Source organism: Drosophila arizonae, chromosome 2, assembly GCF_054131065.1.
Source record: "Drosophila arizonae isolate 15081-1271.41 chromosome 2, UAZ_ARI_1.0, whole genome shotgun sequence".
Taxonomy (NCBI): Eukaryota; Metazoa; Arthropoda; class Insecta; order Diptera; family Drosophilidae; genus Drosophila; species Drosophila arizonae.
The window spans coordinates 7,206,938-7,231,612 of NC_142922.1; the positions used below are offsets into that span (position 1 = coordinate 7,206,938).

General features: G+C 43.8%; 1 protein-coding gene across 1 annotated transcript; it reads right to left on the reverse strand.

Moving 5' to 3' along the window:
• Positions 1 to 195: 195 nt before the first annotated feature.
• Positions 196 to 15,748, reverse strand: hh (hedgehog signaling protein). Its single transcript, XM_018018798.2, has 3 exons — positions 14,708 to 15,748; positions 5,226 to 5,487; positions 196 to 1,422 (listed from the first exon to the last, which is right to left on the reverse strand). Exons 1-3 carry the CDS (start codon positions 15,188 to 15,190, stop codon positions 737 to 739), a joined length of 1,431 nt encoding a protein of 476 aa, XP_017874287.1. The 5' UTR covers positions 15,191 to 15,748; the 3' UTR covers positions 196 to 736.
• Positions 15,749 to 24,675: the final 8,927 nt, after the last annotated feature.

Here is a 24,675-nt window from a genome sequence, read left to right on the forward strand (position 1 = left end):
ATTACATTTTTAAAGAAGTAATTAATAATCAATGAATTTCCATATGTCTCTTCACAGGGCTTCAGTATTAGCTGTAGCTATAAAATTCAGAGAATACTTCTAAAGACTTTCCCATTGTAGAATCATCACCAAGATACATAAATCACTAGCGAGTATTGCGCAGTCGATTCCACTCAAATAAAAACACATTGTCAGTTATGAAACAATTTTGTTATAATTCATTAAATATTAAGTATAAATATGAAGTTAACTATCAAGTATTATATACACAATTACAATAAGATATTCAGTCACTATAATGCTTCTATATACACAAAACGATATACATACATAAACATATATGCATTTACATTATCATTTTCCAAAAATTTGAACTCACTTCCGCATCTTCAATAAATATATGCATTAATATCTTTTTAAAAATATACAACAGTCGTGATGATCGTCGCTTTAAGAATTGGTTTGGGGCCTCAGGATCTCTGCCAAAGGATTACCTACTTACAGCTAGGTGTTCGTTTACAAAAGGTCAAAGATAATTTTAATAAATAGTATTGATCAGCATTAATCATAATTAACATTGAAATACAATCATTTTTTTTTCTTCATATAGGCGTATAGTACATACATAACTACAAAATATATTACAATAAATTTGACGTCTACGTCGGCATGTGGAACTGCAAATATGTTTCAAGTATGTGTGATGTGTGTGTGTGTGTGTGTGGGTGTGGATCGCCTAATCGTGACGCCAGCTCTGTGGCAGCACATAGTCCTTCACCTTGTACAAGGCATTGGCATACCAGTGCAGTCCGTTCTGCTGCTGCGCCGTGGCATCCTTTGGCGTTGGCTTGTCCTGCGCCGAGCGCAGCTGACCCTTGGCTGGCATCCAGGACTGTAGCGTGGACCACAGTCGCATAGGCGCCAGGCCCCAGTGCGCCAGCGACTGGCTGCTGATGACGGCGTAGCAGGAGGCGGCCACCGAGTTAACCACAATGGTGCCCTCGCGCGTGAGGGGCGCCACAACGCCGCGACTCTGTACACTGTCCACCCGGAGCACGCGCTGTGGACGCAGCTCGCCCGTGGCATCGCGCACCAGCACCTGGCTCAGCTCCTCCACGCGATCCGCGAAGACAAACTCGAGCGTCTGTCGCTCCGGCTGCCACACGGCTATCAAATGCGCGGGCGTCACGGTGAGCACGGCGCCACCATCTGTGTGCAGTTGCACAAAGTTCTGCACCTGCTCCAGATTGCGGTCCATGAAGAGTATAACCTCGCTGTACACCGGCTGGCCCTTCGTGTCCATGCTCAGCACCCGATCACCGATGGCGAGCTCGCTCAGCGCCTTCTCTGCGCCGCTCTCCAGCAACGCTGTGCTCTCGGGCGTGAAGCAGCCATGTACATGGGAAATCGAAGGCGACGAATCTGAAGAGAGAGAGAGAGAGGGAAAAAGGTATTAGTCAGCCGTTGACAGGAGTGAGAAAGAGGAGGGGAAACGCGGCCAGGTAATGGCATTAGTGAGCCTAATCTAATTTGGCGTTAATAATACTTGCCCTGCCAACCGTCAAACCGCCCAACCGTCCAATTGCCAAAAACCCTACAAGTCAAAAAGGTTTTCACAGTTAGGACGCAAGGCGAACCGTAATCGCAAACCCGTAACCCGTAGCCCGTAGCCCGTAACCCGGCCCAGTGCAGGCAGCCAAAACAATGGCAACTGCCTTTTGCGGCTTTCAAACAAAAACCGCCGCCAACTGCACGAAGAGCGCACAAAATGCGATCTGCCAACTGATAGCCAAGCATATCAATAACATGCACAATAGCAGCAGCCACAACAACAACAACAACAACAATAACTGAGGCAACAGCAGCAGCAGCGGCAGCGGCAGTGGCAGGCGAGGATGTTTTTGTTTCGAGTTTAACAAAATTGTGATCTTGTTATTTTTTGCTTAAAGATTAGCCCTGGGATCAGCTCAACGAGCCTGAGCTCGAGCTCGAGCCAAAGCAGCTTAGTCACAGCCACAGCCACAGCCACAGTGCACCAAGTGCCAAAGGACGCTCAGGTAGAGGCTCTGCCAGGATCTGAGCGCAACCTGTGCACAAATTCAATTACCAAACATGTTGCAACCCAGCGACGATCAACAGCAGCCGCATTAATCATCATCATTAATAGCTATTGGATTACAAGACAGGAGCAATTGGGCCACCCAGCTGAAAAAAAAAAAACTGAAAATGTCGGCCATTTTGGCAGCAGCGGCGGCAGCAGCAGCAGCAGCAGTTAGAACTTTCTTTTCCGCATCTCGTGCGCATATTTCACACCCGAAGCGCCGCTCGTTCTCCGCCAGTTGCTTGTAAAATTCAAATTAAAAAAATAAGAGAGAGAAAGAGAGAGGCAGGGAAAAAACATTCCAGACCCACAAAGTGACCACTAACCGTGCGCTTTATTATAATGAGTGGTCATAAAAGTGGCATTGTTGCTGCGGTTGCCGCTCAACGAAATTCCAATGAAAATGCACCTAACATTTCCATTGATATTGATGCGTTTGGTAAACACACGCACACACACGGAGAGAGAGAGAGAGAGAGAGAGAGAGAGAGAGACGCACTAACACTCACTTGGCCAAGACAAGAGTGTAAAAACAATAAAAAGCGGATTAAATACAAGACAGCGGTCTATAAAGCGCTCCATAATCGATGCTCAGACGGGAGCAGCCGCTGCCAACGGTAACCCTAGACAAAAACAAACCAAAGGGAAGTAACTGAGTAACAAGCTTAACCAGCAAGAAAAATTTGGTGTGAAACCTACAAAAAACGAAAGACGAAACAAAATAAATGTATGCGAGTGTGTGTGTGTGTGTGTGTGTGTGTGTGTGTGGGTATCCACAGCACACGAGAGCAACAGCGAACTGGCGAGAAAAATCTCAGGCAGACGACGATGACGACGGCGACGGCGGCGGCGAGTGGAAAGTGAAGAACTTGAAGGGTCATAAATTAATAAACCATTAAAGTGGTTAAAATTATCGTTATTTTATCTTTGTTGTGAAGACTAAACTGATAAATTATTACAAAACAGAGGACAGCCGCACACAGTGACACAGAGAGGAAGAGAGCGAGGGAGCGAGAAAGAGAGAGAGAGAGAGAGAGAGAGAGGGGGAGAGGGAGAGAGACTGCCTGGCATGTTGGGTTATGCGACTAGTTGTGGTGACTGATCGCTTGGACAGCATTAACATGAACATGCACACACCGAGCATCGAGCATCGAGGATCGAGCAGCGAGCAGAGAGCACAAGAGGCAAACACGACAACAACACGCTTTGGGGCTTTAATGCGCGCGCGCGACCGCTCGCGACACACAACAACAACAACAACAAAAAAGAGTGAAAAAAATTAGTGTCGACAAAAAGGTTTACAGCCATTACTCTTCGTTGCTGCCGCTGCTGCTGCTGCTGCTGCTGTTTGGGCCACATACAAAAGACTTAGGCAACGAACTGGCCGCGCACCACTGACAACGCTGTGCCAAAACTGTCATAAGCGTGTGGTTTATGTGCGTCGGCCTATCAGCAATCAATCGCTCGGTTATTTATTAATAGCTGCTAGGCCATTGCATACCAAAGTTGTCAGCGTCGTGGCGCAACACATGGCATTGTTCCTTGCCGCCATTTGACACTGCAGCAGGACCACACACAGACACACGCACACACACACACGCACACAGAGGCATTCACACGCTGCAGTTGCATCCTTGCATTGGCCACTTGTTTAGCATTTGTCGGCTTATTGTTTGACCTTTTGATTTTGTTGCTGTCGGGGCCCAACTATTGATAGCCAATGACACCGCAAGGACCTTTTTCTTTTTTTTCTTGTTTTTTTGCTCTTGCTTAGGGTGTTCGTGCGGCGGCCTCTTTCATGAGCAATTAGAATCAATGAGTCGAGCAGCGCAAGGACACTCGCCACGGCCCTTTTGATGCTGCTGTGGGCCGCAACCAAAGTCAAAATATTGTGATGCCTGCTGCCTCGTGTGTGGCTATTTAGCCCAGCCTTTATGTTTTCTTAAGTCTTCCTCTCTTCTTTTTTTGTATTTGTGTGGGAAATTCCTGAGTCATCTAGAAATTTTAGTAGCTAGTTGAGAAAATCGGAATCATATTGCAAAAATAACGCAAAGAACTTGGCTGCTGGCATAACAAATCCAACAGCTTCCTCTCTGGGTGTTGCTCTCCCTCTCTCTCTCTCTCTCTCTCTCTCTCTCTCTGTCTGTCTCTCTCGCTCGCTCAGCAAGAAAACTTAATTGTTTTGGCCTTTTTGGTTGGCTAACTTCGCCTGTGTGCGCTGGCGCATTTTCTCTTGGCTCAGCTCTTCTGGCAGTTTCGTTATGTTTCGGGGAAAACTGGTTGCTTGCCATAATGGCAGCAAGTTATACTACACACACACACACTCTCACACACACACACACACTAACTCGCACACACAGTGTTGCTAACTTGTTGGCCGTTTCAGTTTTTCAATTAGGCCCGCGCGCAGGTTTTAACTCGGCATTTAATTCATCTTGGCCTGGCCTGAGAAACGCTTTGGGTGTCGTATCATCAATTCGTTTAATTTGACAGGCGCAAACCTAAACATGTCAAAACAACAACAACAACAACAGCAACAGCAACAGCAACAACAAGCCAACAACATGCGGTTAGTCGCTGTTTGTGGACCCGACTCTCAGGCTCTGCTCTGCTGCGACTCCTCTGACTGGACTTGGACGGTTTCGGGGCCGGTTTCGACAATGTAGCCGCTGCTTCCCATTTTTTCTCATTTTTGTCTGTCTTTCTTTCTTTTGTACTGTTGTTGTTGTTGTTGTTGCTGTTTTCTGTTACCACACGCTCGCACTCGAAATGAACAAGGCACGGCTGCAGACTGACAACTGGGCAGAAGACTGAGGAGCTGAGCATCGGGGATTGGGAGTTGGGAACTGGCAACTGGGAACTGGGTAACTGCAACTTGGCTAATTTGACTGGACTGCAAAATTTGCCAACGCCTGTCAGCTTAGCGATGCTTGTAAGTTGGGAAACATGTGAAATTACGCTTGTTAGTGTCACTTCTGGCTAACAGGCCAGCCAGACAGACAGCCAGCCCATTGCCCATTGCCATTGGCATTTGACATGCAAGCATGTTGGAATCGGTATATATATATATATAGAGAGTATATGCCATGTGTTGAGACTACAATATATGTATATGCAAGCTTACCTGATTTGACAGAGCAGTAGATGTGCCTCCGGCTGACATAGGACACCCAATCGAAGCCGGCCTCGACGGCCAGGCGGGCCAGCATGCCGTACTTGGATTGATCGCGATCGGAGGTGGCAATGGTGACGGCACGGCCCTCGTAGTGCAGCGACTCCTGGCCATGCTGATGGTCCTCGTCCCAGCTCTCGGTGACCAGCAGGCGAACGCCGGGCCACTCGTTCATCACTGAGTAGGCCAGCATATTCAGCTTCTCTCTGCAGCGCTGTGGAGCAAGAGGAAATCAATTAAAATATGCATAATTCTGTTAATAGGGCGCGCTCTAAATTGAAACTCGAGCAAGAAGCTAAAAAACAATACGCCATATTTAACGCACACGCACAATGGGCCCAAAGAGCCCAAAGAGAGCGCAGAGAGTGAGTGAATGAGCGAGCGAGACAGCAACAGCGCATGCTACTGGCAGAGCAACAGATGTGCGTGCGTGTGTGTGTGTGTATTTATATTGCGCTGGTATTGGAGAGGCGTGGTATTTGGGCATTCATTTCATGGGCTGCCCAAAAGGGCCAGCGTTCATTTTCAGTTTTCAACGTTTTTTTTTTGTTCGATTTTTTTTGTTGGTTTTCAGATCTTTGTTTTTTTTTATTTTGGTGGGAGGCCAAACGAATAACTTAGGCAACGAACTTGGTGGCTTTGGCCGCATCCTTTGAACCTGTTGAAACTCAACCTCAACAAATACATGAGTCTGACTATTTTCAGTTTTGGCTCTTGTTTGCATTTTCGTTTTCCTTTTCTTTTATGTGTGTGTGCAAAGGCAAAGGCAAAGGCTTAGTTCGATTATTTGCCCATGCACAGTTCAAATAATGACCCACAGCCAGAGCCAGAGCCGTAGACGGAGCCGTAGCCCTGACCCTCGTATGTATGAGTAAATATCAAAGATTAGACATTGTCTGACCTTTTCCCATTCTTTGCCTCTTTCTTTCGGTTACACTTGTCTTGTTTGCCAATGCGGTGGATCGCACTATATATGCATGTATATACATATAGGCATGTACATATGTAAAATATATATTTTGTTGTATTTAAGTGTCGGCGCATTTGTGTTTTCTCTCTGTTTCTTTCTGCTTTTAACGCTTGCATACAAAAAGAGAAAAAAAACAGACAAAAAAAAGAAAAAAGGATTCAGCGGCAATGCAAATATTGAAATTTCATAAGACAACAACCAAATTGAGTGCCCAAAAAAGAGAAAAAAAAGTAGAAATAAATAAAAAGGCAAAATATAAGGAAAATGTTGTCATTGCTGTGCGCAATCGCCAGCCACAAAATCAATTATCAACGGGCTCGGGTCTTGGCCGGGCGAACGTCGAGCGGCCAGCGCTGACAGTTAGGCAGGCAGAAGCCGCAGCACAGGATGTGTGTTTGGCTCATTGTGTGCAAACATTTGGCACGCCGTTCTAGCTGGCGTAAAATCAATTTTCAAGATCCTTTTTAACAAGCCACAACATCAGCCTGCCCCAGGTCGTATATATTTTGGGACTTTGTTTTGATTTTGGGTGCGCCGCATTGTTTGCAGTCTATTGAGACTGTTGTTGTTGTTGTTGTTGTTATTCGGTTGTTTGGTTGTTTGGCACTGCCAAGCAAATCGGTTTTTAATTTGTCACACCACAGTTGCTGGCTGTGGCGAATTGGACAGCAGGACAAAGCAGAAACACATTCCAAGAAGAGTTCAATGCTATTTGCATACATATACAAAGAGAGTGAGAGGGAGAGAGGGCGAGGGAGGTAGATATCTCTGTCTATGCAGCTTTGCTTTATTAAAAGGCTTAACCAGTCGAGTGCTTGGCTGCTGCTGCTGTTGCTGTTGCTGTTGCTACTTGTTGCTAATGAGCACAAAAGCGTAACGCCAAACAGCAAATAAAAGCACTGCAACAACAACAACAACAACAACAGCAGCAGCAACAGCAACAGAGCTGCATAGTCTTTGTCTTAAGCATGCCAACGATGTTTACCCAACATGCTAATGCATTGGCCTCTTGTTGCTTGATTGAACCGATCCGAACCGGGCCCGATCGCTGCACAAACACGGCCCCAGTCGAAGTGGCAAGAAGAAAATGCCGACGGGTACGTTAAGTAAACATTCGGCGTAGTCGTCGCCGTCGTCGTCGTTGGCGGCGTCGGCGTCGGCATCGGCCCAAAAAGATGGCTAAATAATGTGTTTGTATTGTAAGTGGCATGGCTGTTAGACAACAAACTTCAGCCCAGGCAGCGCAAGTGTAAATACGCGAGTGTGCGTGCATATGTGTGTGTGCACTTATGCCTTGGCCAAAAACCAAAAGGCCGAAAGAAAAGCTGCCGCATTAATTAGACATTAAACAAGGTGTGAACTTTGCCAGCTACAGCCACGCCCCAAACCTGAGCTGATTTGTTTACACTTGGCTTGCATTCGAAATACAATTTTTTTTTTTTTGTTCGTTCTTTCTTAGGAGTTTTCGATGTTGATTTTATTTTTTCCCTCTCTCTTTCTCTCTCTCTCTCTCTCTCTTCCTCTTTATTTTGTTCGTTTTCATCTACTGCTTGTCAGCTTTCAACGCCAATGCTGGATGCCCACGGTACGTTAGGGTCCGTTGATGCGTTTTTAATTGCCGCCTGGCTGCAGGTTTTATTGATTTAAATCGTCTGCCAGCTGCCAATTTGACGCGCTTAATGGCGCGCATTTAGGCGGCGCGAGAAGCGAACAGCGAGAAGCGAGAAGCGCCAAGCGCCAAGCGCCAAATTGCTGGCTCCATTATTGGGCTGCTCATCATCATTAGGCCAAGTGATGTGGAGCCATGTAAATTGCAATTAAATGCAATCTCGCCCAGCTTCAATTCGAGCTTTGTTTGTTTTTGCAACAATGACTGCAGCAGCAGCAGCAGCAGCAGCAGTTGCAGTTGCAGTTGGAGTCCAAGTTGCAGTTGCTTCAGTCTCCGATTACAATGGCTAATGATTAGGAAACGACACAATTTAACGACATAATTCAAGAGCGCATCAAGTTACGAGCCACAGCCAAATCACAGCCACAGCCCCAGCGCGTAGTCACCCTCGTTTATTTTTTCGCTTCATTTCTGCACTCCTTTTTTTTTTTTGGGGTATGTAAGAGGATATGGCATATCCTTTCTTGATTCGTCGATTGGCATCGCTGGCATCGAGGAAGCGAAAACTTACAACTGAGGAAGCGCAGCCGAAGGCGACCCATACAGGATATGAGCAGGGACAACGACACCCACTCGTACACATGCACACACATATATGTGTCAGCAGTGAGCAGTGAGCAGAGAGGCAGAGGCAGGAGGCAGCGGCAGCGGCAGCGGCTGAGGCAACCACTTGAGCGTGCGCCTTAGCCTAGCTCGTGGCTGTGTGGCTGTGTGGCAGCGCCTGGATGTGCCACTTAGGGGCAACTTAAGTTGCTTTTGTCAAATCAATCAGCGCCCAGCACGGTGAGCTCGGCCTGCGTGTGGCCCACTCGACGCAGCCAGATTTCCTCACTTAATTGGCGAAAAGAGCGACACAGCTTCTGATTGATTCAAGTGCCAATGGCAATGGCTGCGCGGCTGCTTGGCTGCTCGGCTGTCAGGATCAGGGCCAGGGCCAGACTCATTGACGACCATAAAAGTGTTAGTCGCGTTAAAAGCCTTTTTGTTTATTTGTGTTGCAAATCTATTCACAGCTCCGCATTTTGTATATTTCTCTTGCTCTTCCATTAGAAAATTGAAATTTTTGTTTATCAGGCAGGCTGTGAAGGCATTCGTTGCCGCCTTTGATTGTTTATGCTGTGTGCAGCGCAATTATTACAGCGCAATTTTTATTCACACTCCCCCTCGCTCTCACTCACTCTCTCTCTCTCTCTCTCCCTCACTCATTCACACTCTCCTGCTGGCTCAGTTTTGTTTTTTAATTAAGCGCATGACAAACTCACACAGTGCTCAAAAAGCCAAATGAAACTTGGGCTACGTCGCTGGCCTGAGTCATTTATTTATTTGATTATTCCTCTCTATCTATCTCAGTCTCCGACACTACCTCTCTCTCTCTCCCCCCTTCTCTCTTGCTTGTTTACGTATACACTATCTGACGCAGTGTTTGAGTTTATCAATATTCGCTGAGAATTCTCAGTTGGCCAATTGCTCTTTGATCGCTCAAAGTGTCGCCTGTTTGTTATTGTTATTGTTTCAATATAAATTGATACTCATTAAAAATATGCAGCAGCCGGCAGACAGACAGACGGACGGTCCGCCTGCCTGCCTGCCTGGTTGGCTTTTTGGCATTGGCTTATTGAATTAATGCCAGCGCTTCTGTCTGAGCTCCTTCAGGCTGCCTGCGATAGCATCTCGTTTGGCCGGGTCTCTACACTCTCTTGCCAAGGGCCATATAACTCGGTCATGTGGCATGGCGGTTGACATCGTCGGCGCAATAAACGATGAGATAATAAGCCATAAACTAAAGATAATAAGACTCACTAAATGCACACGAAATATATCTTAATAAAAACTGATTTTTAGTTGACAACTTGACTTATATATATTTATTTATATATATATATATAGATCTATTTTATAGTTGGCAATTGCCAATATTTGCTGTCTGATACATATATATCTATAAGCAGGGTATTTAATATTCGTTTTATTTGCGTATGACTTTTATTTATTATTAATTGTGCTTAATTTAGTTTCGCAACGCGCCAAGGGATCTCTCATAGGTATTTGCGGATTTCGCAATGCATTTGCTAGCTAAACATTTACAACTAAACGTTTACAGCTATTCGTCAACGTCAATTGCTACACTAAATAGTCAGCGACTAAGTTGGCCGTTAGCTAGTTAGTGTGACTAGCTGACTGGCAGAGATTTTCATTGCCTGCTGCCTGCTGCCTGCTGCCTAATGCCCATAAATCTGTTGTCAAATAAATGTCCATAAAAAGGCGTCATTTTATTGTTATTAATTAAACGCTATTAATTTGCAGAAATCGTAAATTAAATCTGTGCCTCGCCCCACGTCTCTCTCGCTGCCACATTAAATGCCCACACACACACACACGCACACACACACACACGCATGTGCAGGCAGAGAGTCATTTGGACAGGTAAGCTTCCCGAACCCGAACCCACGGCGCAACTTATGTGATAAGCGCCATAATCCCTGATGTGTGATTAACTTTGATGATGAGTTATGAGCCGCACATTGGCACTGATGTGATGCCGTGTTACTGTGCCGTGCCGTACCCCAATGCCCAATGCCCAAAGCCCCTCCTCCCCCCATCGCGCAGCTCTCGACTTCGAAATCGAAGCAGAGTCGTCCTACCCCAAGACGCAGCCAGATGACTTGCAGGAATCTGCTCCGAGGAGAGCCCGCAGCATGTGAAATGTGAGTCAGTCGCGTCGCCGTAATGTGATAGCCGCGACGCGGCCAAGAGATGCTAAGAGATGCCAAGAGATGTTATGCTATCCCGATCCCAATTCGCATCGCGATCGCCTTCCTCCACTCGTGCAGTCCATAAAACTCTTTTATGCAAATAAAGCAAAAATTCGCTGCGAAGGCATTTGGGGCCAACAAATCCTTGAGGTTTGCGCTTGAGTGCGCTCGTAAAAGTATCAAATTGATTAATAATAATATAAAAGCTTGAAAAGCCAAACAAATAAACTATAAAAGCAGAGAACCAAATGGCAAATGGGTTTGTTTATGACTGTGTGTGTGAGTGACTGTGTGTGTGCCTCTGTATGTGTGTGTGTGTGTGGGATTTTCGGCAACGATTTGTCCACTTTGCTTGACTGATGTTTGTTTGATATGTTTGATTACTTTGTTGCCACGAAATATTCCCACGAATTGATGGCAAATATTTTGCTTATCGCAGCATTTGACGTGATTTGATTTGAGCTGTACGAAAATCAGCAAGAGTGAGTGAGAGAGCGAGAGAGAGAGAGAGAGAGAGAGAGAGAGAGTGAGAGACTCTGAAACTGAAACTCTGACATCATCTAACTGGCTGTTGTGACCCTGTCTAAATGCGTTTGTCTCCCGTCTCTGGCATAATAGGATCAATTTTTGAGTCATAATGAATGTCAGTGTTCTATTAATAATGCCTTCAGCTGTGGGTTATCTTTGATTTGATGCTTAATGCCTGATGCTTCAGGCTCTGTCTCTATGGTTCTGGTCTGCCGCTGCCGCTGCCGCATGCATGTCAATAATCATATCAGATTACCATTGCCTTTGCCCCATTGTTGCTACAATTTATGAAATTTTAGAAGTTATGCTGCGGCTTTTTGACGCATTCTTTGTCTGGCTGCGATTGCTGCGGTTTTTCTGGCTGGCCCCACAGGCGCTGCCTGCCTGCCTCCTCTTACGGTTCAGGGCGCAACTTTGTCTAATCTGAAGGTAGGCCCCGAAGCTGAAGTAGCGATGGATGCATAGCGAGCGCAGGTGAGCAGCAACAACAACTGACACAATGACTGCCATATGCTATACAATTTTATGATGCGACAGTCTCAGTTTGTGGTGCAATTGCAGTTGCTTCTGCAGTTGCAGTTGTTGCTATTCTCGCATTCTCGTATTCTTGTATCTGTTTTATTTTTAGCACTTTACGCCAATATTCAGTAATCTGTTTATGTAAACTGCTGCAACGCCCACACGATGAGCACAGAGCGAAAAGAAAACACAATTTTCGCTGCCTTTTTGGCGCTTTAATAGCCAAAACGAATTGCTTCACGCACAGCAGCGAGTCAACAGTTTCCACAGTTGCACATAAAACGCAATTTAGCTGCGCTGCCTGGCTCAGGGGCACTGTGTCACCGTGCCACCAAATGGCAGCGACTGGCAACTGAGTCAATGTCACAACGGTAGCAGCAGCAACGGCAACAGCAACAGTTGTAAATGTCTACTGTGACAATAACTGCGAGAGTTTTTATGTTCGGCATGTCCTTGGTGCATAGGGTCCTTGCTGTCAGCAGGCTGTTGGCCTTGAAGCTTCACTGTCCTTGACATGGCCATTGCTGCTGCTGCTGCTGTGTTAACTGTTTTTCAGTTCTTGCAACACTTGAAATTGCTTTACAAATTCAAGGCTGCTCTCGCAATTGCTGCAAATCAATTTCGATAGCTGCCTCCAGGCGCGTGTCAGACATGAATTGCAGTCATAAAACTAAGCCAAATCGCCGCCGCCAACTGCCAACTGGCAACTGTTTTGCACAGACTATTTTTGTGCTCATGCTTTGGATTCAAATCATATTTTACACCTGCCATTAATCGACAATGATTATGATCCATACGCACAGCCCACCACAGATATCATGTGCTTCCCAGAATCGAGCACATCATAAACATTATGCGCTCATATAACACTATTCGCATGCATAATCAACAGCTAGTTTCAATTGAATTTATTACACTTGCTACTGCCCGGGCTCTGGCTGAGTAATAATTCCGACACAAATAATTGCAAGTCAGCCTCGGCCTTATCGATACAGGGCGAACTGCGACTAATCACTGAAACTTACACAACCTTCTTTTTTTTACAGTTTTAATTTATCTACAAATCTTTGATTTGGCTTGTACTGCTTGGGTTTTTTTTTTTTTTGTGCCTGATATATTTGATGTAGTCATTAATAATCTTTTTAATAGAGCTCGCCAAATTAACGCCAATTTCGTGTTAGATTTATAAAATTTTTGGTTATATTCCAATTGAATCGGTTCAAATTAAAGATTTCTTTATAATAAATTTCATTGTGAAAAAATCCAAGTCCAAATTAATTGAAATATATAATATTTAAAATATGCGGCTGCTTTTCTCTTGAAATATAATTTTATACGAATAAATTTTAGCTCAATGAGTTCATTAATTATACTATTATAATTATTAGTTATTTTTGTATTTATTTAATTCGCTTTATTTTATTTTTTATTAACTGTGAGCAAACGTTTCTCAGAATAGAATTTACTTGAATGAAAATTGATAAATGAGAATTTTTTTATTTTATAGCATTTCAAACGAATCAAGCAAGATAATCTTTTTTTTTTTTTTTTTTGTGAAGAAAGTCAGTATAGCAAAATATATTGAAATACATATTCGTATATTTAAAGCAAAATAATATAATAAATATAAATTATATATTTCCAGAAGTCAAGTTAGAATATATAAGTATATAAAGATTCATAGACCGAATCATAGACATAAATAGTTCAGTTACAGCAAACGCGAGCAAGTTAATCAACGTGCCTAACTGTGCAGCCCTGGCCTTAATACAGACTATATTTATGTGTATTTAGAAACAACTGAATTTTAACGAGTTTAAAATGCAATTAAAAAAGTGTGCCTCTCGCTTATGTAAGTCGCATATGCTAGACAGTTATTCCGCAGACTTAAGTCATATTTTAGTTAATCACAGCGTTAAATCGATTTCGCGTAGCTGTTTACAAAGCGTAGCTGCTATCGCATTCATTTAGCACTTGTTTCAATGTGTCACACTTTGACCGACCCGCCAGCCCCCACGCCTAGTCATTGTCGCGTGTGCGTGTGTTCGTGTGTGTGTGTGTGTCCATTATTATTTTTTTTTTCCCCACTTTCGCTACGAGTCGAGATAAGATAAATTGGTGCTGCTGCTGCTGCTGCTCTAACTGCTACAAGTATTGGCAATGGCTTAACACGCATTTGTGTCAAAGATATACGCCACTCGGCAAATATGTGCATACACATGTCAGCAGGTGTGTAGCTGCTTGTCGCTTGGAGCACTGATGCACTCGATCGGCCACTGGGGCTGGAAGGCCTTATCGTCGTTGCGATAAGCGGCAAATGCTCGCGTGCCGCTGGCGCTGCCGGTGGGCGGAATCGGCGTGGGGTTGGGGCGTTGCTTGGGTGTAAACATATTGAACATTGCTCATTTGATGCCATTTCTTGTTTATGGCAAAATCGAATGCGTTATATAAACTAATGGCAATACACACACACACACACACACACACACACATTCAATCGAAAGGTTGTTGAACGCAATTGCTAATGCTTAGCGGCTTAGCGTTTATCGGGTGCGTATTGAAAACTCGCCTCATTTCATAATTTATTGAGTGCATGTTAAGTGGATTATATTATAGGGTTTATATTTGGAGCTTCCTGTTTTTGCAAAAATATTGCAATAGACGATAAGGCGCATAATTAATAAACAATAATAGCCAATTTATTTATAATGTTTCACGCCTGCTTTTATGGCACGTACTTGGCCAAAGGCAAAACTGTTGAGCACCCGCCATAAAAAGTTAACTATGTGTAACCACTTCACACACACACACACACACACACACAAACACGCACTGGCATGTTATCAATGGAACACGATTTTGATAATTGTTATAGATATAGCGGCGCATTCACACACCGCGATTAGCACGCACAAATTGGCAATTCATTTGGCAGCGTTTATTTATAGCCAGAACTGAATGAGGTTAGATCAATCATGTTGTTTTGGTCACTTACCTTGGACATTACGCGATCGGCGCCGGTGCCCTCCTCATCCCGGAACAGTATATCCTTATTGTAGTTGAGCACTAGATTCTTAAATTTTGGCGAATCCCGATGAATGACGCCCTCGAGGGGGCCGGAGGCGCCGTTATGATATTCGGATAAATTTGGCACAGTTTGCTTCAACACCAACGGATAGAGGTTACGCTCGCGGCGCCGTCCCAGGCCCCGGCCTGGACCGCAGCTATGCGCGTGCCGAAAGTTCAGCGCCAGCAGCAATAGCAGCAGCAAGGCCATAAAGCAGCTACCACGCGGCGTATGCGCAATGTGCCGGAGCTTTCGTGCATGTGCATCGACTGGCGCTGATTTGTTGTTGACATCGAGCGACGCCTGTCCGTCCGGGCTGCTGGGCTCTAGGCTGTGGCGTTTGGCATCCAGGGACAGGCAGGTGGCACTGGCACAGGACCAGAGCGCCGAGACAGCTTGATTGTTATCCATACTGTGTGTACTTAGGTTAAGATTTTCGATAAAAAGCGTAGTTTTTTATTAAACTTATTTATTTTCGTTTGTTTTCTTTTTTGGTTATTTAGCACTGCACTTTGACACTGATTTACATGGAAGCAGTTGAGTGTAGCGGCACTATCGCAGTCGATCGAGCGACTGGAGCTGACAGTCAACAGCTTTTGCCTTGACGGCTTAGTTCGTTTCCTTTTTGATTTTGGCTAAACAGTTTTTTTTTTTCTTTTTTTTTTTTTTGTTCGGTCACAAGCAAAGAAACAAAAACATTTTTATCGCCGCGAATTATTTGCTTTAATATATATCATGAATAATATATGTTAACAATTTTCCAAAACAATTTAAATTTCAATTTAAAGGTGAATTAAAAGAATTTCCAATTTTCAAGTTCAACTGCGGCGCTTGTCAAATTGAGCAACGTTTCTCTTGCAGCTACGGAGAACGACAACCGCTGCGCTCGCACTGTGATTGACAAATGACATATCCGAGCGCACGAAGCTGGCGGCCGAGCGAGTACCGAGTACACCAAGTACCGAGGGTGCTTTTGCAGAACCCTAGGCAACGCAGTCGCTGCTGACGCGCGTCGTCGCGGTCGGCGTCAACGTTGCTGGCAATATCGAAACATGCTCATGCACACACACGAACACACACTCGCACACATTTGTTCGTGTATGCATGCTGCTCGCACGCATACATTCAAGCCAGACGTTCACTCGTCGTGTCGTTGTGTGCGTCTGCCGCTCATTGGACCTGAGCCCGACGATCATTTGGCGTTCATTTTTATGCTGGCTCGCTGTGCCGGCAGCGTGAGCGAGATAACTAGCGTATCGCGTGCGCCTCTCTCACACACACACGTGCAGTCGGGCCTGGTCTTATGTACTTATGCTTTGGGCAACAGATGTTGGATGACGGTTCATTATAGCCATGGCTCTGGCCATGTCTATGTGTGTATGTGTTGCCAATTGGATGCGCCTGTGTGTGTGTGTGTGTGCGTGTACGTGTGTACTACTGCTGCAATTTCTCTTAACACTTGCACTATTGACTCGAAATCGACTCTTGCGGCTTGTTAACTGCCGCCTGCCGCCTGCCGCCTGCCGCCTGCCCTTTCTCATGCCTTCTGCTTCTGTGGTCGTTTTTGCTTTGCTTTTCTTTTTATTTGTGTGTGTGTGTGTGTTTTTTTTGCGCATTGTTCACCTTTTGCCTTTCTTCATTTTTGGCTTCGCTTTATTGCTTGTAAATTAATAATGTTCCGGTTTTTTGTGTATTGTGCGCTTCAGTTTCGCTCGTCTTTGCCATTGCCTTCTACTGCTGCTGCTGCTGCTGCTTCTTCTTCGGCTTGTATACAACACTTTACACACATACACATCTATAGACGTCTACATATATGTATACGCACACAACTACACTCAGTCTCATTTGCCGCTGCCGCCAACGCTGCTCACTTTGTCATTACACCATTTTGCTTCTTTTGCCCCCGCCATTCGCCTCTGACTCAGTGGCCTCTCCGCCGCTTCGGCTCTCCATCTGTGAGCAGGAACTTCCGTTGGCGCTGAGAAAACTGTGGAATAATCTAGTTAAAGACCACCAGAGTCTAGCCAGGTGCTAGCCATATTCAACTATAGGTTTTCGAATGTTTCCTATAGTTTTTAGCTTATTTCTGCACCCAGTTAGCTTTTAGCTGGGAAGATCTAATCTTATCTTAAGTTTTGAAGAACCCCTCTTAATATTTTATATCGAACACGCAGTCCCATCATCGAGAGAGAAGTGGCTCAATGTCTATGCCTTTGTGTAACTTACAGATTTGATATATCGACAGTCCACAGGATGTGCGGCATAATGGGGCTTATCGATATCGGTTGACAAATACATTTCCTGTCATTCACTGCAAAATCGCAAATTATTTGCCAAAGTATTAAGTTCCGTTGGCGACGCACTGATATCGACCATAAATACAGTTATATATGTTAGATAAAAGTAATCGCACGATAACGCCACGAGCTAAACAACAATTCGCAATATCGCAAAAAAAAAAAATAAAAAAATAATGCCACGCTTCCAATTTGTCATTAGTAAATTGAAATTCAAAGTCTAACCAGATGCAGTGAGCCAACAAAGATGACAAATATATGGACTCATGGCAGTGGCCATGGAAGTAGCGAAGGGGGTGTGTGTGGGATGTTTGTTTCAAATGCATTCACTTATCAAATGCTATTAATATGTCAGTTGACTTTAATTTGTTTGGCTTGATTTTAGTTAACTTTGTTAATCTTCATTTGACAAAAAGCTAGATCTGACGGGAAAAAAGCTGAAAAGCCATCAGTAAAGGCTGTCAGAAATCAGATTATTAATTAACCCAATTATGTATACACGAGCTATGCCAGCAATTCAATACGAATCAGTCCCCTATACTAACAGCCTCGCTACGCCCCTGCCTTATAGAGAAGCTCTGATGTACACAGATACAAAGTTTGTTTGTATCTTTTGCTATTGCTTTTGTCATTGCTGTCCGCTCGGTCGGCTTTCATGCCAGAATTTTCGTGCTCTGCTGAAATTTCGAGTTGTTTTCGCTTAGTTTTAGCAAAGTGTCAGCCATCCAACACCTTGCGCTCAACTTTGCCCTTCAGTCCGTCAAGCTGTGCGTGCGTGTGTGTGTGTGTGTGTGTGTGTTAATGTCTCACCCCCGCCTTGTCAACAGTGTTGACACTGGCACTTGTAAAGCGCGAACACGCTTGCGCTGTTTGCCTTTCAAATTGACACTCGGTATGTGATCAGAGTGCGATTTTAGCAGAGATAATGCCGATGCAGAAGTGGCCTTCTATCGAGTTGGCCAATGGGGGATTACCCATGGTCTTTTGGACTTTGTCTTAGCAGGAGCAGCAGGAGCACCTGTGACAGCAGTTACAATGTAAATGTTAAGAGTCTCTTGGCTGCTCAGTCTGTGTGTGTGTATGTTTGTATGGCAAGCGCGCATAATGCAAATGCAAAGCGTAGCATAATTTCAATATAAAGTGAAATAAAAAAGAATTCAATTCAGTTGGCGGCAAAGATATAAGCAAAAGCAAAACGCCATCAACAAGATACACGGAACCAAATTAAAGATGAAGAAGCTGAGCCAGCGGCTACAGCGGAGGCAGAGTCAGAGGCGACGGAGGCGGAGGCGGTGGTAGCAGCAGTGCCGCTCTCCAGACCCAAGAAGCTGAGCCAGCAGCAGCCAACAGAGGCCAGTGGAGCGTTTATACATATATACACACGTACACACATACACCCAGCTCCTCTCGCGCGCTCTCTCTCTCACTCTTTTGCTCTTACAGCATGTGTGCGTGTGTGTGTTGTCTATGTGCCTGCCACATAAATTTCTGGCTTGTCTGTGTGCGTCGGCTCATTATGTGCGCTGGTGTGCGTGCCTCGTTGAGTCTCTACATGTATATAAATGTAGGTGTGTGTGTGTACTGTGGGGCGGAGCTGCTTTAGGCGCTCATTTGTGAATGAACACGCCGTGAACCAGCGCCGCAGCGGTTGCCCAGACGAGGCAACGATCGCTACGATCGCTGGATGCCAAAAACTTAATGAGCATGAATAAATGGCAGCAACGGCGTCTTCTGAGACGGTGTCTGAGCCAAGTAACTGAGATGAACGCCGAGATGAGAGCTAAGCGCAGTTAATAATGTTGATCAGTGTGGAGATCGCGTTTTTGCGATCGTTAATACATATTTACCAAACAATACAACACATATGCGAGAGAAAGAGAGAGACAGACAAAGAGAGATAAAGAGCTAGAGATTAGTTTGTAATTAGATTTTGGGCATAGCTGTTATGTTAATATTAATGGACAGCTTTTAATGTAAGTTATAAATCGAAATTGACTTTTAATGTTGCTTTGTTGCAATGCTGTTCGGGCCAGGCCAAGAGCCGCACTTGGCGGCAAACATCCAAGCTGGTGCAGCCGAAGATGCTGCGTCTAAATTCCAATAGAAAACCGGAAATGCTTAGGCCATTCGTCGTCGTCGTCGTCGTCGTTGTGCATTGTTGCGATTGGAAAGAGGCTGAGGCAGCGCCACAGTCAGAGCCAGAGACAGAGCCACAGTCAGAGCAAGAGGCAAAGACGCCAGCAGCCAAGCCATGGAACGCCATTTTCTGCTGCTGCTGCTGTTGCTGTTGCTGTTGCTGCGTTAGCATCCAACGGCGTTGTCTGCTTTTAATTTCTTTTAATGGAAGTTGTTAACATGGCTGCTGGCTGCCTCTCCCTCTCCTTCTCCCACTGCCTTCGCGTCTCTGCGGCTCTCTGGCTGTGCGCTGCACAGCTTCCCATGCCCTTAGCCATACCCATAACCCATACCAATACCCAAGCCCATTCCCACCAACGCCACGGCCTGGCTGGAGCTGGAGCTGGAGCTGGAGCTGCAGCGGAGCTATGGCTTTTGATTTGCTCTTTTTTGTTTTGGGTGCTTCGATCATAAAACTTCGATATGAAACTTGTATTTCTGATGCCCATTGAAAGTGCAGGGCAACATGATTATGAGAAAAAACTTGCCAGACTCCACAATATAGGAGCTGCGGCGGATCATATAATACGAGTATCGGCTGAAATGTTAATTTGTTAATAAAGAGCTTTGTTCTCATTGTTATTGTTGATTTCTATCTTGACTGAGCCAACTTTTTATTGCTGCAAATTATTATATTTAATTGAAAAAAAATAACTAGACGATTTTTGATTTCCTCCAGGAATCGACATCAGCTTCTATAAAAGAGATTTTGCATATTTTGTTTAACACTTAAAATATTGCTGTTTAACATTTGAAAGTTGTTAGAGAGTTTGCATAATTATTGTTTTTGTTCACTTTATTAATCTTATTATATGAAAAATCAATAATTAATTTATTTCGCTACAGCTTAAATCTATCAAAAATTATTGTTATTATTATACCCTTTAGGCTATAGATAAGACTATTTGGCTTCAATTATAAACCACTTCGCAACCACAATAAATAAATATATATAAATATATAAAGATTTATAAATTCCGTTTATTTGAAGAAAATTTAAAAATTATAAATAATAAATTTTTATGATTCAAAATATACAAACTTGATTTAATTTTTCTTTTTTTTTATAGAAATATAAATATTATAAAACAATTATAATGGTATAAAAATACGTTTTATTGCCACATCTTGTAAATGTAAATATTGTATCTATTTTTTATTTGTAAGATTTAATTTAAAGTTTAAATCCTTTTAATACATATAAATTACCTTTTTATAAAAAATACATTAAATATTATTTTCTTTATTTTCTAATTTTATTTATATTTAATTTATAATTTTTTATAATTAATTATTAGTTTTTATTTTATGATTTTATTGTACTAAAACCAACGCTGAATTGAGAAAACTGAAAAAAAAAAAAAAATCAGCAAAGCATTTGTTATCTATCTGAATAGCCAGTTAATTTATAAAGAGGGCATATCGTTTTCGTTGTGCCCAATCAAATGTTTATGAGGCTGCTGCGTATGATTCGGATTTGCATTTCTGTTGTTTGGGGTATATTCATTTTGATATGGTCTATACGTCATACGCTTACGTTATTTGCTTATAACGTTTATCGCCACATAATTAATAGTTGATGGCCAGCACACAAACCGGTTTGCCATGACGTCGATATTGGGCTCATAAACGAATATCTAATTCATACTAAATAGTATTTATAGTGTTAATGATCAATAATGTCAATGTGGGCGCACGTGCGTTTAAGAAGCTAAGTGAAAAAACCCCGAAAGGTTTGATGCTGTGGCGACATATTGGAATTGTCTGCAGGTTTGCCGAAGGTAACCAAAACAACAACAACAGCAACAGCAACAACAACAACAGCGAGAACAGCAGCGGCAACAGTAACAAATACCGAATTCGTATCAGTTCCGAGAAGCGGCCACTCAATCATGCTGCGACTGCTGTTGTGACTGCTGCCGCTGTCTGTGATCGGTGACTGGCAATTGGTAACTGGCAGCAGCAGCAGCAGCAGAGGCAGCAGCAGCAGCAGCGGCGTCATAGCGTGCGACAAATGCCACTAACGGTTTAAGGTCTCTAATGGATGTTGACATTTACGGCTACCAGGGAGGAGCGGACTCGTAGGCTGTTTAATTCACATAAATCTGAGTAAACGGCCATTGGGGAATTGTCTCGCAGAGCTAGAGAAGAAATTAGGCAAATGGCAGCGACCGCAGCTTTCCAAGGAATTTGCTACCAGTAGGTGACAACAAAGCGGCCACTGAATGCCTGGCCCCTGGCTTGGCCCAAGGAGTTGCTGCCAAGGGGCTGGCGATCGGTCGGCAGGGGCCGTGTGGGCATGTAACCTACCAACTCGAAACATAAACATTTACAACAAGGGTCGCAGACACGGGCGGACATACACACACACACATACACACACACGCAGTCGCAGTTCCAGATCTCAGGCCGTGCGCATTCTCAATGTGCTGCGTGTGTGTACAAACATTTGTCAACTGCGCGCCTTTTGATCCTGGCCGGCACCAGAGAGCGAGTGCAAAACAGAGAGCGACAGAGAGAGAGAGAGAGAGAGAGACAGACAAGACGGCGAAATATAAGAGAGAGAGAGAGAGGGCGAGAGAGAGTCAAGAAGTCGTAAGCGGCATAGTTATCATTATGCTCTGAGCCCTATTGTGCTATCAGCTGGCAGCAATCGATGCGGTTAAACAGCAGCTTCGACTGAACGGTCCATGGAGAGAGATCAACTGGAGCGCATGGAGTGCTGGCAGAGCAGTGCGACAAATGCCACATGTGGCGCGTATTTGGCAAACTGTTCGCCCGGACTGACCACAAAAATGCTTCGACATTTGCCGTCTGCCTCGAAACGCCCACACAGCGCCACACACCTTTGCGCGTGCAAAGGTGGCTAATCAACCATACTCAGAGCGAAACAACAACAAAGGGCAATTTGTTAAGTAATATTTGTTCATTTTATACAAAGTTGCTTTTTTTAAATTTTACAATAGAAATTATTTTTTATTAGTATATATTATTCATTCATAATTTTAAATATTATTTATAGTTCTCTTTAATGATACTTTATTATCCAATTAATTGCTAAGTTTTATTTTGTTGTTAAATCAATTTTGTTGTTTTTTGAAAACTGCGAAGTTAGCTTTAAATAGAAAACGTGAATAGCACAGGCCTGCCATATATACTTAGAGAATTTTTTGTTTGCTAATCGTGCGACGCGAGTTATGCTTGAAGTATATTAAGAACGAGGGCAGTTTGAAAGATTCCTGACCTATATAAATGTAGACAACATTTATTATTATTTATTTAGTTTGTATTCTCGTAGTAAGATTAAAAAGAAAATACATTTTTTCTTTCATTAAAGTTTTGCTAATGAAAGTCTGGAAAATATATTTCAAAAATATTTAAAATATAAATTATTATTTATATATACTATTATTTTTGAGTTGAGCTGTAATTCGTTGGTTGGCAATACCTCATTGTTACATTGAATAAATTACATTACTAGTTGCCCATTTTATTTAAATTTTTATGTAAGCTTACGAAATTTGCACTTCATTGTTAGCTAATTTGGTAGGGAATGTTAAGTTCCAGGAATTTAATGTCTATTTCGAGTACACACATATTGCAAGTCAGCCACTCACTTAGTTTAGTCACTGTTTATTCTTTAGCTGCTCACACTCACTAAAATAAACAGTAATCTATTTCACAGCTGCTCTTTAAATAAATAATTAAGCTCTGATTAAACAGAATTTGCACATCTCAATTTTGCCAAGTGTGGGTCAAATATTATTGACTATGATGTTTCAGCAGAATCGGTTAACAATCAAATCATATTTGCTTATCGGGGGTGTTAATTAGGTTTATGTATATAATGCCTTGGGATTTTTATTTACACATTAATGCTGTGGGATTTCGCACAGTCTTAACGACTGTGGCACGAGCTCGTAGTATGGCTTTAATAATATTTTTGGTATATCCAGCAATGAATCTAATCAAGTTTTCATTAGCCTCTATTGACAGTGTAACTGCTCACAAAATATTATTGAATGTTAATTAGAATTGCGTAAATAGTAATTTTACAAATTTCCCAATTTCAAAATATTTCCCAATATAAAATTTGCATGATTATCATGAAATCAAATTTTGAATTCTGCGATTTATTGTTTATATGCCCTGTGCATTGAGAAGAGAATGGAGAAGGAGTAGAAGAAGCAGGGGAGATCAACGCCAGTGAAGCCAAGTGGCAGCACTTACTTAAAATATTAAACAACGATGAGCCTCTGTTGCCCTTTCAAGCATCCCTCTCCAGTTCCATATTCATCTTCAGACTCATCCACAGCGCCTCCTCCTGCCGCGCCCTGGCCATGCGCACTGATGCGCTCTCAAGTGCTGACGGCGACCGATGGCAAACAGGCGAGTATTTAAATGTGTATCATGGCGTGCCGAGCCGCGGCGGCGACGAAGCGCATGCGTTGATGGACTTGAATTATATGTGACTTAAGCTTCGCGCTGCTGCATCCAACATCGACACTGGCATTGGCAGCAGCAGCAGTGGCAGCAGCAGCAGTGGCAGCAGCAGCGGCAGCGGCTGCGGCATCCTCGGCAGCCAGTGCCATAAAAATTAAAAGTCATTATGGCCTGGAAAAGCATTTAAGCCGCGGTGGCATGGAGACCGTGGCACATTCCCACAGTCGCAGGCAGGTCGACGTCGACGTCGATGTCGACTCGAGTGTCGCTGGGCTGTCAGAAAGTGCCATGAGACGGCAGCCACATGCGTCCACTTGGAGTGGGTTAATATTTGTTTGCATTATCATTTTGAATTGACAGCAAAGTGGCGCTTGTTGCTGTTGTTGTTGTTCTTCTTCTTCGTGTTGTTCTTGTTGTTGTTGTTGTCGACCCAACGGGCGGGCGGGCGTTCGTTCGGTCGGTCAGTCAGCGCAGAGCTCAAGTTGTTTGTTGTCTGCGCACCGATTATGGAAAGTTGATGACCGGCAACGTAGCACCCATCATAGCCAGCCAGCCAGCCATCAGCCAGCACCTACACAGAGCGACACAGAGCTCCATAGAGCTCCACACCCAGACGAAGGAGTTAGAAAATTGCCATTTTTCTGAAGTTTTCAATTTCGAAATGCCATTGCGCTGTCGCTTTTGTTGTTTTAGTTATGTGCCGCTCGTGGCGCGTTAGCCACAAAAACCGCAAACGGAATGCTGGCTCGATCCAGCCAACGGGGGCGGGGCGGGGCAGGGCGGCCACACTTCGTTAAGTTGAAGCCAAAGCTAAAGTCAAAGTCAACGTCAACGTCAACGCCTGTGCCAGTTAAATAGATATTTTTTTTGTAGTTTAGTCCTGTTGTTGTTGTTGTTTTTTTGGGTTTGTTTCGTTCTTGTCTTTCGCTTTGATCTGCGATGCTTCTGGCAGGGCCCCGAGGCGGCTGCTGCAACGTGGAG

Excerpts from the sequence above, each read along its gene's own strand:
- hh (XM_018018798.2), bottom strand. The coding sequence starts at position 15,190 with ATGGATAACAATCAAGCTGTCTCGGCGCTCTGGTCCTGTGCCAGTGCC. Across the intron at positions 5,488-14,707 it reads CCGATCGCGTAATGTCCAAG|CGCTGCAGAGAGAAGCTGAA; the intron begins GTAAGTGACCAA and ends CTTGCTCCACAG. Across the intron at positions 1,423-5,225 it reads CTACTGCTCTGTCAAATCAG|ATTCGTCGCCTTCGATTTCC; the intron begins GTAAGCTTGCAT and ends CTCTCTCTTCAG.